Consider the following 14207-nt stretch of genomic DNA (forward strand, 5'->3'; position numbering starts at 1 on the left):
ATTTTAACTGAAATGTATTGGTCTCGTCGATACCTATCGATTGGTCCAAAAAAAATTTGCCACGCCCACTCTAACGCCCATAACGCTTAAATCTGTAGACCGCCGGTAGGTGGCGCATTTTAATCTCGCTTTGCTGCTTGCATATCTCCATTTAGCTGAGTAACGGGTATCTGATAGTCGAGGTACTCGACTATAGCGTTCTTCCTTGTTTTGTCTATTTTCTTTTCTTAATTTAGAACAGAAGGGAATATTAAAATTTGACTTATAAGGTTTTATAATGAGTATTTTACCAGTATCCCTTTCTTGCCAGAAAAATTTCCAAAGCAAAATCAATTATTTTAAATACTTTTATGACTTTTAATTCCTTTTTTTATTGAGTTTTGGGGTGAATGGATTCCTGTGCTGACTAAAGGCTAAGATGACCGGTTGATTGCCGATCTGATCGTCTTCTATAAAACTGAAGGCCCGCTCATTGCCATAATAACGGTCTTCCTCATCATAGAACCGATCGTAGTACCTATTTTGTCCTCCAGTACTTCCTCCATTGCCTCCATTTCCAGATGACGGGGGAGGAGGAGGAGGAGGATAGGGATACGGCGGGTACGAACCCCCGGGATATCCAGGTGGACCCTGAGGACCAGGCAATCCAGGCATTCCGGGGTAGCCCTTGTCTCCTCGCGGTCCCTTCTCTCCGGCATCACCCTTAGATCCTTTCGTTCCGGGATAGCCCTTCTGTCCCGGTTGTCCCGGTGGTCCAGGAGGTCCTGGAGGACCCGGCGGACACTGACAGTGCTGCGGCGGAGGCTGTGGATACGGGTAACTGTGCGGATAAGCCGGCGGGGCATGATGATGATGGTGATCGTAGCTCTCCTCTATGATCACTTCCTGGGGCGGAGGAGCTGGAGCCGGACTGGCGGCTTGAAGGGTAATCAGGCGAGGCACAGAGGCATCATCCTTGGCCTTAACACCTCCAAGAACTGACAGTAATTCTACCACCAAAATTGTCCAGTTCGCCAAGCGAACTTCCAGATGCGAAGACATGTTGTATACTAACTTAAATCAGATTATTGTCCTCTTTTATATATACTAAGAGCTCTGAAGACTGGCCATAAAGAATAATCATTCAAACTACCGTTAAAATAGCTCATTTGATATTTTTGTTTGATCGAAAGATCATCTTATATTTGCACCTTATGCTAATTCCCCCTGTTTAATAAACTAACTATTAGTATAGTGTGCCCAATTTGCATAAAAATCAATGAATGAGTTGAGTTCTTAAGCTGTTGAAAGAACTTTCACACTAAATGGTATTGGACTTTGTGATTATGCTGTGAAAAGTGAATTCTGTATCGGATCAACTGCTTAATAGATAGAAAAAATTTAATTCTGTGAAATCGGTAATAAACCTTAAATGGAACCAGAGCATTGACTTTTTTTGGAGTAGGAATTGGCACTTACCTTTAAACATTTATACCGTTTTGAATTTAATATGTACTCCACATTTAATCTCTTCCCCTCAATTTCCATCGATGCACAAAAGAAAACACTTTCGAGTCATCAATAAATCTCTGTTCGCAATATTATTTTATTGTGGGTTCTTTATTATTCTTTTGTTAGTGTGAAGTGGAACTCATGCTGACAAAAGCCCCGCCCACACAAACCTTAACAAATTTCTGGTTTTTGGGCAGATCTCATAACATTTTTCGGCTTTCGCGAAATACTCACGCTTCAGTCTAAGTCATTTGGTTTGGGGGGACTTTTGTAATTTTTATGAGGTTTCTGCTATGTTAACATATGTAAATAGTTGTAACTTTTAAAGTTCGTTTTTATTTGTTGTTTTGCTTTTTGTTTTGTATTATACATGTTTGCTATGCAATAAACATATTTAATAGGTATTTTATTTTATTTATATAATTTGTTTAACTATTATTCTCATTTTTTCGTGTTTTCGGTCTGAAAACATTGAGGTAGCTGCGTTTGCAATTGATTTTTAAAAGTAGGTATTCGCTTGTTTATCCCTGATATTGGCTATTTAAGGTTCTGTTGTAGATAAGAAGAGTTTGAATCGTTATTATTTCGAAAACATAAGTAAAAATCAACCAAAGAGGAATAACTAAATTTTATATTTATTTTATTCTGTATATATATATTTATATAATATTACGATATTTATTACGCATCAACATATACATATAAAATATTTAAATCGTATAAATTAAAATTAAAGAATATTAAAAAAAAATCAAACGTTAGAAGAATATCAACATTGAAGAGAAACAAAAGTTAAGGTTTGTCTGTTGTGTCAGATGGTTGAAAAAGTATTTCCGATCGGGGTACAAAGATCATGGGTTAGGAGTATTTCCTTTGGGACTGTAAATAGTCAAAAAAGGTCGCAAAAGTAAACTCGAATTGACTAGATATTGGATGTTGGTTAGTTATAGTTAACTTTTGACTTGGTCTCTGTGCTCGAATGGATCTATAAGCAGGGCTATAAAATGACCTGGCAACTGTCGAATGAGCTAATCGTATAGCTGCTCTTACGGAACAAAGAGTATGTAAATAGTGCTAAGCTCGTTTACTTCTCTGAACTGGTGCTGAACTAAGATTAACAGCAATTAATCTTCTCACAAAAATGAATTCTTTAAGAGTACATCAACTGGCAGAAAACCAATCTTAATAACCCGATCCAACTGGCAGCGACCTGGAAACGCTTTCTCATAACAAACAAACCTAGGAACGAACCAAATAAAAATTGGGAATAACTGAAAACAGAAGAAGACATTGAAGAAACTGATCTGATTTTAGTTTGTTATCACTTGCTCTTCTTATAACATACGACTAACGACTATCTTTGGGATTGATTCGAACTTTGCTGGCTTTTGTTCTTGTTCGCACTACTCTGGTTTGTTTATTTTATTTTTGTGGCGCTCTATTAGCTTTTCATAGCTTCCTCCTTCACTAACCCTTCAATCTATTCCGTTCTATAAAAATATAAACAATGTTTGCCTTCTCGAGGAAGGGTAGGGTGATTCGACTTATTATTGTTTAAAAACTTGAAAATCCCGAGGGAGTACAGCAATTTAAAGACAGTTCGTGGGTATTTTACAGTAACTACCTGTTTACTCAAACTCAGTTTTTATCTAAGTTATTTTATGAACTGATAAGGTGTTGAACCTATATCAGCTCTAGGTATTTATAGATTGCTAGTTCTATTTATAGCTCCCGTTAGGCTATAAAACTGAGATAAAAACGCAGTTCTTGTAAAGGAGTGTTCAAATATGACATCTATCTATGAATTGAGTTTCAGTTGTGGATACTTGACTCGAAGAACTGTCATAAAATTACTTATTCCCATTCAGAATTGCCATTGCAAGATCGAAACACCCTAACGAAGAGGTAGCCAATGAAGGTAGGTATTCTGATCTGTGATCTCTGTCTGGCCGGTCATCTGGGACTTGGGGATTCGAATTCTCTCGGTAGGTAGACACAACTTCAAGGTCGGGAGGAACCCAGACCTTGGTGTCGTGTCCGTGGGTTGGGGATGGATGGGGGATGGATTCTATACGGTGTGCCAGTGCCTTTAGTGCGGGCCCATCGCCACCGGTTAGTAGAAGGAGCTGCACCAGGCATCGCCCGCCGTGGGGCTTAGCATTCCGACCAGACTGGCACCGTGGCCTGAGGTAACGGGGCCAGTCACCACGGACGGGGGCGATGCCGTCGAGCTGCCGGCGGTATGTGTCGAGCTGGGCAGACACTGGAAGCAGTAGTTGGCCCCGTAGTTGTTGTCCCAGAACTGCTGGCCCTTGCACTGGAATCGCACGGCGAACTCCAGCCGCTGGCCCACGTGCAGCGAGTTCCCGAACAGCACGAAGGTGAAGATGTCGGAGAAGCCGTCGCAGGAGTTCTCCACGTAGTTGGCCTGCAGGTCGGCATAGCTCCTCCACCCGTCCAGCGAGTACCTTATGTGCACTGACTTGTGGAAGTCCAGATTCCGGACGCGCACTGATCCTGATATCGTCTGGTTTATGTTGTCCGACACGGCGGCGTTCTCCAGCGACACCTGCTTCTCCCTGACCGCATCGAGGAACTTGGGCAGGCCACCTGGCTGCTGGAACAGAGGCATCAGTAGCTTGTCGGACTTGGGGCCCATCTGAAGGGGCGGTTCCGACTCCAGTATCTCCAGGTCCTCGAACGCCGACTTCGGTATGGTGGGTATCTCGTCCAGGAAGGTCTTCACATCGGCCAGATCCAGGCCAAGAACATCGGCGAACCTCACTATCTTCTTGCGGCCCGGAGTTCCAGGCGGTGTCTTTCCCGTTTTCAGGGAGGAGCAGCGCCTGATGCGCTGGGGTCTGCAATCGTCCTCGTCGTCTGTGGTATCGATGCCATGACTCTGGGCGCCACTCTTCTCCACAGCCTCAGTGGCATCTTGTTTGGCCTGTTCGATTTGGGCCAGGTCCACGTTCACGGTGAGATTGCTGGCCGACTTGTCTGTTTCATCCACACCACTGTCTGGCGAGAGTTCCAAGTCTACGGTTTCCTGAAGGGTCCTGTCGGGGGAGGAGGTCTCCTCTGTGGGGGTTCTTTCAGAGGAGGCTTCTGTGGATACTTCCTGTTGAACCCTCTCGTTGGAGGCTTCCTCTTGAACTCTTTCGTTGGGGGTTTCTTCCTGAACTCTCTCGTAAGGGATCTCCTCGTGAACCCTTTCTGTTTGAACTTTATCGTAAGGGGATTCCTCTTGGGCTCTGTCAGTGGAGACTTCCTCTTCTTGTGAGACTTCTTTGTGTGCTCTTTCCGTGGAGACCACCTCTGGAGCTCTGTCTGTAGTACCAGCTACCTCTAGGACTTCCTTCAGTTCCATCTCCTCCCCTTCCTCGAGATGCCCATTGCTGAGCGGCTCCTCTTCGGGCTTGGTCTGTTCCACGGCCCGCAAACTGATGCTGTGTTGCTGAATTTCGCTGAGGATCTGGGCCTGCAAGAAGGCCTCGTCCTCCTGAGCAGGCTCCTCAACAGCTGGCTGCTCCTTCTCCTGTACTCCGTTGACCAGTCCATGCCTGCCGTTTTGCTGTATGGTACTCACGTACTCCTTGAGTTCCGAGGCTGGCAGCTTTTGGTCCTGGGCAGCTGCGGCTGTGGATGTGGAAGCGGAAGCGGAGGCATCGAAGTAGGGGCCGTCGGTGCTGCTGCTGTGACTGCTGGCCATTGAAGCGCAGGCGTAGCCCGACTCCGCCGTAGAGTTGTGCGGCGTATTCGAGGCGGTTTCGATCAGGCGCAGGTACTCGCACTCGTCCACGGGACTCCCCGGCGACTCCAGCTCGCAGTCGAAGTCAAAGAAGGAGTCGGACTCATGGCGAAGGGGCTGCAGGTCCGTCACCGTCTGTTCCGAGTCGTGGGAGTTCACCCACGTGTTCGTGCTGGTTCCATTGATGATTGGCTCAACCTCCGCGTTGCCATCGCCCTCCTCGGTTGTCTGCGGTAGAAGAATCTTTATTACATTTGTTCTAGCTCAAGAGTCAAATACAAATTCAATTTCACTAACTAATGGATTAATGTTTTTTAAAGGTTATCTCAAATAAAATGCAGATTATATCCCTTTACAAATTCCAGTAAAAAAAGGGATAATTACAATTTTGTATAACAAATAAAAGAAAACAAAGCATAAAAAGCACACCTTCACTTTTTGCTCATCAAGTAAAAAATATTTTGTTAAAACACCAAAGGAAAAAGTACTTTATATTTAAAAACATGGCAACTTAAATTTCAAAATAAAGGAAATAAAGTGAAATAAAAGTGATGTTCAGTTCTCAAGGGAAAGAACTAAAATCAGCGGTCGGCAGCTTCCCAGTAAGAGGGCATAGGGAGTAGCTCTGCTCGCTCTCTGCCGCCACACAAACAGTGAACTAAAGTAGTCGTTAAATATATTATATAAAAATATTATATAATGTCATTGTATTCCATGATGACGTGGTAAGTATACCTGACCAATACCTTTTATGCTCTACACAAATCTCTGTTCAATTGATTTTGTATTTAACATTCTTTTGATATTCACCTGTGATCCCAAGGTGCGCAGCTTGGAGGACAGACTCCGAGCGAACGCCTCGGCTCTTCCGCGACATGAGGACATCCCTATGGTTGGTATGATGGAGATGATGCTGCAGGGCGGCCTGCTGTCCGGAGTACCCGTGTGTGTCAGTGGTATATCGCCGGGATCGTTCATTTACGTCACGTCAGCACACAACCGTGTCTGCTGCAACCGATCTGCGGAATATCTGCAAACAGAGAACCATCGGGATATGTGACGTGAGTGATATATTGAAACGCGACGAGCAGTTTTTAAGTAAACAAATAAATTCACGCGAAATGTTGTTTTCCGCCACTTTCCCTTTCAGCTTTTCCCATGTTCCCGGTGGCATTTTAAAACAGCTGGGGAAGAATCTTCGCCAGTATATATGCTTTTATTATCCTCAGAGCGTTTTTCATTTCTCTTTCGTTGCCTTGGCTTTTTATTTGATTTAGTTGGATGTCATTAAAATTAAAATAGACTATTGAAAGAAGATGTCCGTTTAATTTGTTCTGGCTTGCCAAAATGTTAATAAGTCCTCAAAAATATTTCTGGGAATTCTAAAACTCTCTGTTAATCTGTCATAATGTATTCTTAAACTAAAAAATAAACTTTCGAGCTATTATACGAGCCTAATGTTAACGTAACTTTATTGAAATATGTATAAAAATAGTATAGTTATTATGTTCCCGGTGGTATTAATATGAATAATGTGGAAAAGATTTTTATTTCAAAATTGAAAAATGAGAAAAGAGCTCTGACAAAGCGGAATTATATGCTGATCTGTTTTCTACAAAGTTGAAATTAATCGTTTCCTGTTCCGTAATCCTAAAAATTACCAGAACAAAGTATAATCAATTTAATTATCATCCAAGTAAGATAAATTTGATTAATTTGTAAAAGTTGTGAAATGGTATATTTTATTACTACCAAGACAAATAAGAGTCCAATAAATTTGTTGTGTATTTTACTTTTTTTCTGAATATGCAAGAGTTTTGCAACTAAGATCGTTTTTTTTCTACAAGTCAGGTGATGAAATCACGTGACTATGTCATCGAAATCCCCGATGAACCGTGTGACCATAACAATTTGTTAACACTTCTCACGCTCTTGGCAGATGGCAATGTTATTGTTTTTATTTTGCGATAGCTGCACGTGCATTACCTTTGATCAGGTGCAAAGCCAAGCCACGCCCATTAATCGGTCTATATAATGGAAGCGAGAGGGCGATTTAATTGGGAGAGGAAGTGCCGCCCAATTAACACATCAGAGTTTTTCTTTCGAAATTAGATGCGCCAATAGAGACGAGACAAAGTCAATTGGCCTTGAACTTTCCGCGGCATTTCTTTTAGTCTATTCCGATTTTCCGTCTCTCTTCGTTTTATGTATTTTACTTTTTATCTTTGGCAGCATGCATAGGAAATTTAATTAAGCGGTAAAATGAGTAAAAAGAAGTATAAAGATTGAATTGAAATTTTTTCCCTCGCCAAATGGCGTCGACAAAGTTTTTAAATAAACAAACGATCGTCTGACAATCGATCGATTAGGGAGGTCAAAATGCCGATCTCTTTAAAAATTCCCTAAAATTAAATAAACGAATGCAGGTCTCTTTGAAGCCATTTAGTATACAGATGCCACTGCATATGAGGTGAATCCTCTTATACTTATGGCAGATATCTCATGATTCACAGACATCCCTTACAGCTCAGTACCTTTATTCATTTTTTTGCCTATAGATAAGTTGAATATTCTTTTGGCCTTTGGCCAAGTGGCTAAATGCGTTTTGGGCGCTAATGACGTTGGGTCAAGAAAAGCATTACAAAACCAAATGTATACATTTAAAATCAAAAGTGGTTTGAAATATTCTTTAATTACGTTTGGCGTTATAATTTGCCAAATTAAGGAAGCATTTAAAACAAATTAAGCGACGCAAAATAGGATAAAAATAGTTCGGCAGCCGAAAAAATTGTAGTTTTAAGACTATAAGTAAATCAGCAATTTTTCTAATCCTTTTAAATGTGAATCTTTTCTGAATCATATTCTATTCAAAAAAATTTGCTAGTGCAGCGTCTCAAGCTCACATTTATAAATAAAATATGTGTACAGAAAAAGAAATGAAAATAAATAAAATGAACACGAAATCTATAAATAAATCTAAGACAACATATGTCTTTGACTTCTATTTTACGGCCAAAGTAACATTTCCGTTTTATTCTTCTTATATTTGCTATTTGATTTGCGATTCTTTCACATTTTTAGCTTTGCGAATTCACGCTTTGTTTTCATCGTAACTGCGTAACTGCAAAATGTCTTTCGCTTCAAGTATCTGACTTAAGTAGATACACGCACTGAGGCAAGAGACACCCATAAAGCCGCTTAATTGAGTTAAATTGGGGGAAATGTACGGAATTGATATTAAAGTGGACACCCCGACGGTTCACGCAATAAAAAATATCTTTGAATTATGCTTGATTGCTTCATAGTGGAGGTTTGTCGAAGGAAGTCAAGGTGCTGTTAAGGTGCCAATTTTAAACCGAACTAATAGAAAAATTGTATTAATTTGTTATCAAACATAAGTAAGATAATCGGAATATTTTTGCTTTCTCTCGTCAATTTTCAAGCGATTTAAAAATGCGTTCACAAACATTTGTACACCTATACATCCTATTACATACATACATCCTATTAAGATATTTGTCGGACTTAGTTAACAGAAAAGAAAATTTATTTAAATATTTCATAACATTAAATATTTAAAGAAATATCATTAAGTATTTTCTAACGAATTACACTTTTTGTTTTATAAAAAAGGAGGAAAGAAACAACAATACTTTGAAGTTGAGGAAAAGTCTTGTAAGTTCTAAGATCTTTAGATGTTGAAATTATACATTTTAGAGGAAAACTTCAAGAAACCAAATCTATTTTAATTTAATCGGAAATTCCCTGGTGCAAGCAATATTTTCATCTGTTTACAAGTCCTTCAGGTGCTATTATTGATGGGGTGACAGACATTCTTATCAGCTGCATCTCCCAGTTGCATTTGTCATGTCAATTAGTTAGTCACTGGTCCAGAGATAGATGCGCCATTAGCTGTTCGCACCATTTAAATAGTTCGATTAGATGTTTCTAGGCCTACCGATCCTCTATATTTTTATTGCCGGTCGGCGGCTTATCACCTGAACCACACATGATATTTGCCAGTGGGCAATGGGTGGGTGAGTGGGTGGATTGGGTGGTTGGGTGGTTGGGAGGTTGGGTGGTGCGGCGAACGGAACACTTAATCATGCTGCGGCGGCGTCTCGATTATGAGGCGTGATAACGAATTTGCAGTTCTATTTATAGAAATCAGAATTGACCCGCGAACCGCGAAACGCGAACGTCTCTCTCACGACTGCACTCATCGTGAGTTTTTCACTTACACTAGACGACGGTGATATAACCGATCGGCTCGACACAAATCTCTTTTTGGGACTTTAATAATTCCAGGTATTAAAAATCCTTGGGTTCTCGAGCCCGAACCAGCTGGGGAAACCAACAAAACAACCGAAAACCACTCGAACTGCACCACGTCTGCAGCGTCACGGTGTCGGGCATGCACTGACTACCCACCGATCTTTTTGTTTTGTTTTTGGCACTCAGAAAATCCACAATCCACCCAGATTGATAAGGCAAAATCGGAACGGATCGGATCGGATGGGATGCGATGGGATCGGATCGAAATCGAAGCGCAGCGGAGCGAAATCGCAAATCGTAGCCAAACACTGCCCTCAAGCTGATTGCACTCACCCCGCATCCGCATCCGCCTCCGCGGGAACCTCAGTTCGAATACGAATTCGTATCTGCATCTGTAACTGTTCCCCTGTATCTGCAGTCGCAGTGCATCCTAAAAGGTAGCGGCAGCGCCTCTCGATTCTGGCAGACAGCCGCCGCTACGGACAGATGCTCGTGATCAGTGACGTCGCAGCCTCGGATGTCTGTCTCAATCTTAATCTTAGCTAACTGCTCTTTGAAGTGCCCTTTTCCGACGGGGAGTATTACAAAATAAGAGGGAACTGGCCATTTATAATGGTACATCAAAATATAACAATGGGACACGTGTTTTGAGTTAAAACATTAGTTCATATCATTTCTAGTTAATTTGTATACATATTTGAATAGATTTTAAGAGATATTTTTTCATATCTATGTTGTTATGTCCTTAATGATATGAACCGCAGTAAATATGGGTCCAAAATTTTAATATTTAGAAGATCCCATAAAGGAAAAAATTCAATATATGTTATAATAAATACTTCTAAGTACAAAAGTTTAAAAATTGAAAAATCGATAAAAATGAAATATTTCAGTCGGCTGATTAATTATTATATTTATTATATAATAGTATAAAATAACATTTGAACCTAAAGTAACTAACTCTCGAATCGGAAATGCATAAAAACTTTGTAAATATTTGTATTCCAATATATCACCACATATAAAATTTGTAAATTTGCTTTAGTTTTTTAATAAAAAATATTCAAAAAGAACAAGGCAGTTTATTTTATGTGAGAAAAATCCAGCTAGCACAAAAAAGAAAAAAGCATTTATCACTCCAGAGTGTTATTTAACACACATCGAATAATCAGCCAACGATTTTCTGTTACTGTAATAAAATGGTAAGTACTGAAACATATTGCTTTAGCCATATCAACCGTGTTTCCCTCAGATAAACTATCAGCGTTAAATATTCGCAGTCATTTAAGCCCCGTGGGCTTTGAAAAACCCCCCGGTGTTGCCCGCTGTGATTATGGGACCATATTCGATATGACCCTAATCAGGGGACGGTTTTTGCATTTGAGCAGAAGATTAGGTAACTAATTTGTTAGTGTTCGGATTTGGCGCCGGAATAGTTTGTAATCCTGATTTAGCAGCACGGAACGATTTGAGTTAGATTGATGGCTGACAGGAGAGACCAAAGGTGATAAGACTGTTTAGCGGATCATTGAACTGTTCTACAAAGCAAATATGCTTAGAGATGTGGTTTAAACAGGCAATTAATTAGAAATATGAAGAGCAGATAAGATAAGCTTGTTCGGAAAGTAACTAAAATTGGGTAGATAAAGTCGTTAATGTTTTCAAGATGCTTTTAAGTACACAACTAATTTAGTAATTAAGTAATAAACAAGGTAAGACATAAGAAGTTTGAAAATATTTAAAATAATTATACCAACTATTTCGCTATGAATTCAGTAATATAAATTCAGGAACAAACACTTGCAAAGACATCGAAAGTCTTTAATGTTTCCTCAAAGATATTCAAGAATTGGGCAGCTTATAGAACTAAACAAATATCATTAGAGAACATTTTCACGCTGTCATTCACTGTCCCATATATCATTAGCACAAATTCAGTTCAGACCATTTTTTTTGCAAGCCGGCAAGTGCCGCCCGCACATTGAAAATTTCCCTATAGATACGCGTTCCACCCATCAACAAACCACAACAGCTGACTGGCTTCTCTATTTAAAAATAAACCAAAGTTAATAATATATAATATTAATGTTGAATTAGCTGAAATTTGGACTCGCGCATGTGGCTCATTCCCGGGAATACGGATTTGGAATCCTCCGACCGCCAAAAAAAATCGATTTGCATCAGAACTTCAAGGCAATCAATAGGAAGTACAAGTGGCTTACACGAACCTCGTTTGAAGCGCTAATTAGCTTTCCGTAGTTTTCCTATCCACCAGATACATTGCGTGCGTGTGTGAGTGCGTGTTTTCGGATGTGGGTGGTTTCCACATTCAGCTTTTTTTGCTTTTCGGTAGCGCGTGGATTTTTTTATTTATATTTGTATGACATTGCTATCCAACGAAATGTCAAAAGCAAACAAAGCCAAGCACCGTGAAAGGCAAAAAGAACTGGAAAAACGCTTGCGCCGTTCTGAAAACTAAGTTACAGATACCAAGATACTTTGGGGGAAGGATACTTTCGCTCTCAGCTGGCTCTCGCTTTCCCTTTTTATGGTTATTGTTGGGGACCGGAGAATGCCGATTGTCTTGGGTTGTTTTGATTACTGTGATAACGAGATTTGGATTGTTTTGTTTTGATTGCGGCAAGAAAATGTGCTATTTGGATATTGATTTCGGAAAATAACTGATAACATTTTTGATTACCTAAGTACATGGTGTTCAAGGATAAAATGTTGTTATTATGTTTAAGAACACACTGTGGTCAATTAAGACCAATTTAATAAACTAGATTATATAATTACATTTGCAATACTATTTGGCAACAAAAAGCTCTTGTTTCAGTAGCAAACCAGTTTTTTTGATATTTTTAAGTTACATTGAACATTAACTTATATTTAAAAATTCAACAAAATTAGTTATGTTGTGGCTTTAGCACAGAACAATTTTAAGTAAATTAATTTATACTCGTATATATAATATTTATATTTATTTACCCAATATATAAAATTTCATCAACAAACAAAATCCTTTAAATTCCAATTTGTATAAATTAGTAGTGCAAGAACCGGTTGATCAACTGTACATATGCTCAACTTTACGTATTAAACATGTCAGTAATTAAATTGATTGTTGTAGTCTGGTAGATTTGTTGAACCCCTGAACTTGTACCCAATTGAACTCGTTTTGACTTTTAAGTTTAGTTCATGTTACTGAGAAATGGCGAAAACTCCATGTACAGATCTATGAAGCTTTGACTTTAAGCGGAAAGCCAATGTCAAATGTATCTGATGGATGTACGCACACGCTAATTGCAGCAGCATCAATTGAAGGTATATAGATCAGCACGCAATGTTTTCGTGTAAAGCTCGATGTCCAAGTTTTAAAAATTACGATTTACCTACCTGATGTTTTAATATTATTCCAAGGCGTTCCCTTTCTGGCCTTTGCCAGTGCTTTTCTCTCGCTCGACGGCGAAGCAATAAAAAGAATTGCTTGTCAAGAGATGTGGCATAAATTTCGCCTACATATACCGATTCTAGGTATATATAGTTACTATATATGCTGGGTGGCCTTTTGGTTATTGCGTGCCCGGATGTCGTTTATGTTTCGATGCCAAGGAAGTGACCCGATGTGGGAGAAAGGTTACCGAAGGATATTCGCCCGTCGAGAACTTTCACTTTCATTCGGCGCACTCACACACAGGTATACAAGCCGCCAGGGGGCGCTAGTTAGATAACACTTTCTTTTTGTAGGATTTTTCAGATGCGTTTGCCTTTATTTTAATTTAATTTTGTTGGGCATGGGAATCTTTAATTAAAATTTATTTATTTTCTTTTTTATCGGCACACACTCGATTTGATTTGGGTTAAGGCTTTGATAAGGACCCGTCGGATGTGTTCGGCTTTCACGAAGGCACGCGAAAACTAGTTGACTTCAATAGAATTTTCACTTTTATTTAGCCCAGCGATTTGTTTTGGGCTTTATTTATTCCTAAGTGCGTTTATGTGATTTTTAGCTATTATTATTATTTATGTTAATATTTTTGCCAGCGCTGAGTGGCAGCCGTGGTAGCAGCGCCCGTTGGAGTGGCAACGTTGGCGACTTGGTCGCAATAAGAGTGTCATTCAAGGGCATTGCAAGGTCGCAGCAGTTGCGTCTTTCGCCCACTGGCAACTGAGATGCGAGAGCGCCAAACGACGGCCTCTTTTCAGTTCTCCGATACACAGATACAAAGATTTTCGAGAATTATTTCGTTTAATTTTTTCGCAAATTGGAGAGGATAGGTGTATTGGGGGGAGAGGGGGCCTTGTCACGCAGCGCTTTAATTAAGATTATTAATTTGCTTAGCGGTGTATCTGACGGATACGCTTCTGGCCCAGGCCTGAGTCTTGTGCCTCTCCAATCGCCCGTTTGGCCGTCCTGTCGTGTGGCAACTGAGGCAAGTCTCGCCAAAAGTTGCAACCTTTCAGGCCTCACTTTCGCTCTCATCGCCACCGCTTCTCTGGCCGATTCTCTCGGGAATTCTCTCTCTCAGTGGGCGGCTTTTGGGTGGTTCTGCCAGATTTTGTTCTAAATGTCAACGATAAGAGAGAGGCAAAAATCCGAGAGAACAAACTTTTTAGCTGTTGGACAGTGGTGGTTAAATTGAAAAACAATGTTCGATTTAAAAAAGTTATATCTAATAATAATTTA

General features: G+C 40.0%; 2 protein-coding genes across 3 annotated transcripts; both read right to left on the bottom strand.

The window, feature by feature from the left end:
• Positions 1–356: 356 nt before the first annotated feature.
• Positions 357–1063, bottom strand: LOC108020439 (putative cuticle collagen 80). Its single transcript, XM_070996912.1, has one exon. The coding sequence runs from the start codon at positions 1039–1041 to the stop codon at positions 358–360; it is 684 nt and encodes a 227-aa protein (XP_070853013.1). The 5' UTR covers positions 1042–1063; the 3' UTR covers position 357.
• Positions 1064–2110: 1047 nt separating this feature from the next.
• Positions 2111–13931, bottom strand: Gbs-76A (Glycogen binding subunit 76A). 2 transcript variants are annotated; one of them, XM_036815236.3, is made up of 3 exons: positions 12917–13931; positions 6053–6272; positions 2111–5470 (listed from the first exon to the last, which is right to left on the bottom strand). In XM_036815236.3, the coding sequence occupies exons 2-3, from the start codon at positions 6218–6220 to the stop codon at positions 3605–3607; spliced, it is 2034 nt and encodes a 677-aa protein (XP_036671131.3). In that variant the 5' UTR covers positions 6221–6272; positions 12917–13931; the 3' UTR covers positions 2111–3604. The 2 variants fall into 2 exon arrangements, with proteins under 2 accessions (XP_036671131.3, XP_036671130.3); XM_036815235.3 differs by lacking the exon at positions 12917–13931 and adding an exon at positions 9484–9666.
• Positions 13932–14207: the final 276 nt, after the last annotated feature.

Source organism: Drosophila suzukii, chromosome 3 (assembly GCF_043229965.1).
Source record: "Drosophila suzukii chromosome 3, CBGP_Dsuzu_IsoJpt1.0, whole genome shotgun sequence".
NCBI lineage: Eukaryota > Metazoa > Arthropoda > Insecta > Diptera > Drosophilidae > Drosophila > Drosophila suzukii.